Genomic DNA, 2,061 nt, shown 5'->3' on the forward strand with positions numbered 1-2,061 from the left:
TTACATGACTCGTTACATGACACGCCTCGTTACGTGACACGTCTCGTTACGTGACATGCCTCGTTACATGACTCGTTACATGACACGCCTCGTTAGGTTACACGCCTCGTTAGGGGACACGCCTCGTTAGGTGACACGCCGCGTTAGGTGACACGCCTCGTTAGGTGACACGCCTCGTTAGGTGACACGCCTCGTTAGGTGACACGCCTCGTTAGGTGACACGCCTCGTTAGGTGACACGCCTCATCAGGTGACACGCCTCGTCAGGTGACGCCTCATCATGTGAGAAGCCTCATTACCTGGCACGCCGCATCACATGACACGCCTGGTTAGGTTACTCAGCGTTACATTTCGTTTTAGCCACTGTTTAGCTATTTTCAGCAGCTACTTTTCTAATTTCAGCTGCAGTTTTGTTAATTCATACTGTCATTTTGCAAATGTTAGCTACATTTTGGCTTTATTTAGCAACGGTTTTGCTAATTTTAGCTAGAGTTTGATTACACTAGTTTTTCTCCTTTTTTTCTTAAGTCTTCAGCAGTTTTGAACATTTATCCTGCTCTGCTGATTTCAGCTTCTTCAGTTATTTGTGCAGTCTTTCAGCTCTGTAGCATCACTGGATTTTCACAGGAAAACAAACTGTATTAGTTTGTAAACTGTAGCGTTGCAGCTGGTAGAGGTGCAACAAGCTAAAATCTCCTTTCGGTTACATTTTTAATCCAACCTGAGCTCTGCTCTTCTTCTCTGCTCTTTTTCAGGCATCAGGAAGTACGGGCGGGACTTCCAGGCCATCTCAGACGTGATCGGGAACAAGTCGGTGGTCCAGGTGAAGAACTTCCTGGTGAACTACAGGCGGAGGTTCAACCTGGACGAGGTTCTTCAGGAGTGGGAGGCGGAGCAGGAGATGGACGGAGGAGCAGGGGGAGGAAGTGATGGAGGAGAGAAGGAGGAGGAGGCAGAGAAAAACATGGAAGTGTGTTCAGCTGAGGATGAAGGAGCTCCTGAGCAGAAGGTAAGTTTTACAGAATAATTCTTTGATTTATTTATTTAAATGCTTTTATTTGACCTGAGTGAACTTTGGTGTCATCACTGAGGTTTTCTGTCAGCGCCACCTGCTGCTCAGGTGCAGGTGTGAACACCTGGAGGTGGTTCTAGATTGTTTTAATAATAATAAAAATAATAATGATGATGATGATAATATTTTTTTTATGTTTTATTTTTGCAGGACTCAAATCTTCCGGTGCATTCTGACAAAACTCTGGCCGACTGAGACCAGCCTAACGCTGAGAGGTGTTTCATTAAACTTTATTTTTCACTCTACTGGTCAGGTGGGAGGGGTCACCTGTCATCGCTGCTCTCTGAACCAATCAGATTACGACCCTTCGAAGTGTAGAAACATTCATTTTTTGCCACATTTGTCTTTTTTTAATTCTGTTTTTTGAATTGTTTAAGTCTTTGTTTACATTTCTCAGAGAACTGAGGTGTAGAAATGTAGGGTTCGGGGTCGAGAGGGGTCCGCTCCTTATTGGGGTTTTTAAAGGTTTTACAATATTTTTTAGAAGAAATGCAATAAAACACAAGAAAACAAATGAGTTTTGTTTTAAAGTTTACTGTCATAGGTTTCCAGGATCAGATGTTTCTTTTAGAATATTTTTCATTTACTTCTTGTTTTTTCTTTCCTCCAGTACGGTTTCTTTTCATGACCAGGTGATGGATGTAAACAGAATTTTCTTAATATTTATAAATATTTTTCACACAATTACAGTGAAATAAAGTGTATTAAGGGAAACCGTGGTTTGTTTTACTTCCTGTTGATTTTTACAGATTTTTGAACCGATCAGTAAAAATCAGTTTTCATCAGAACACAGGACATGTCTCTGTGTGGACAGGATCTGTCTTTATTTTGCTTTGTCTGTGTCCTCTGAGTGTCCTTCAGTGCATGTCTCAATAACCTTTAAAATTTTAATTACTGTATCCAGAGTGTAAATAAATCTATAGAGACAACTTCAGACACAACATAAAACATCAAAAACTTAAGTTTATATTCTGATGCAAGGTTATGATC

General features: G+C 41.0%; 1 protein-coding gene across 1 annotated transcript in view; it reads left to right on the top strand.

Moving 5' to 3' along the window:
• The window catches only part of LOC106527248 (REST corepressor 1), a 1,728-nt gene extending 232 nt beyond the window's left edge, over window positions 1-1,496 (top strand). Inside the window, exons 3-4 of the mRNA XM_014022077.1 lie at window positions 726-1,008; window positions 1,222-1,496. Of these exons, the coding sequence (XP_013877531.1) occupies window positions 726-1,008; window positions 1,222-1,266 (328 nt within the window). The 3' untranslated portion in view covers window positions 1,267-1,496. The remainder of the gene's footprint in view (window positions 1-725; window positions 1,009-1,221) is intronic.
• Window positions 1,497-2,061: the final 565 nt, after the last annotated feature.

This window comes from Austrofundulus limnaeus, unplaced genomic scaffold, assembly GCF_001266775.1.
Source record: "Austrofundulus limnaeus strain Quisiro unplaced genomic scaffold, Austrofundulus_limnaeus-1.0 Scaffold318, whole genome shotgun sequence".
Classification (NCBI taxonomy): domain Eukaryota; kingdom Metazoa; phylum Chordata; class Actinopteri; order Cyprinodontiformes; family Rivulidae; genus Austrofundulus; species Austrofundulus limnaeus.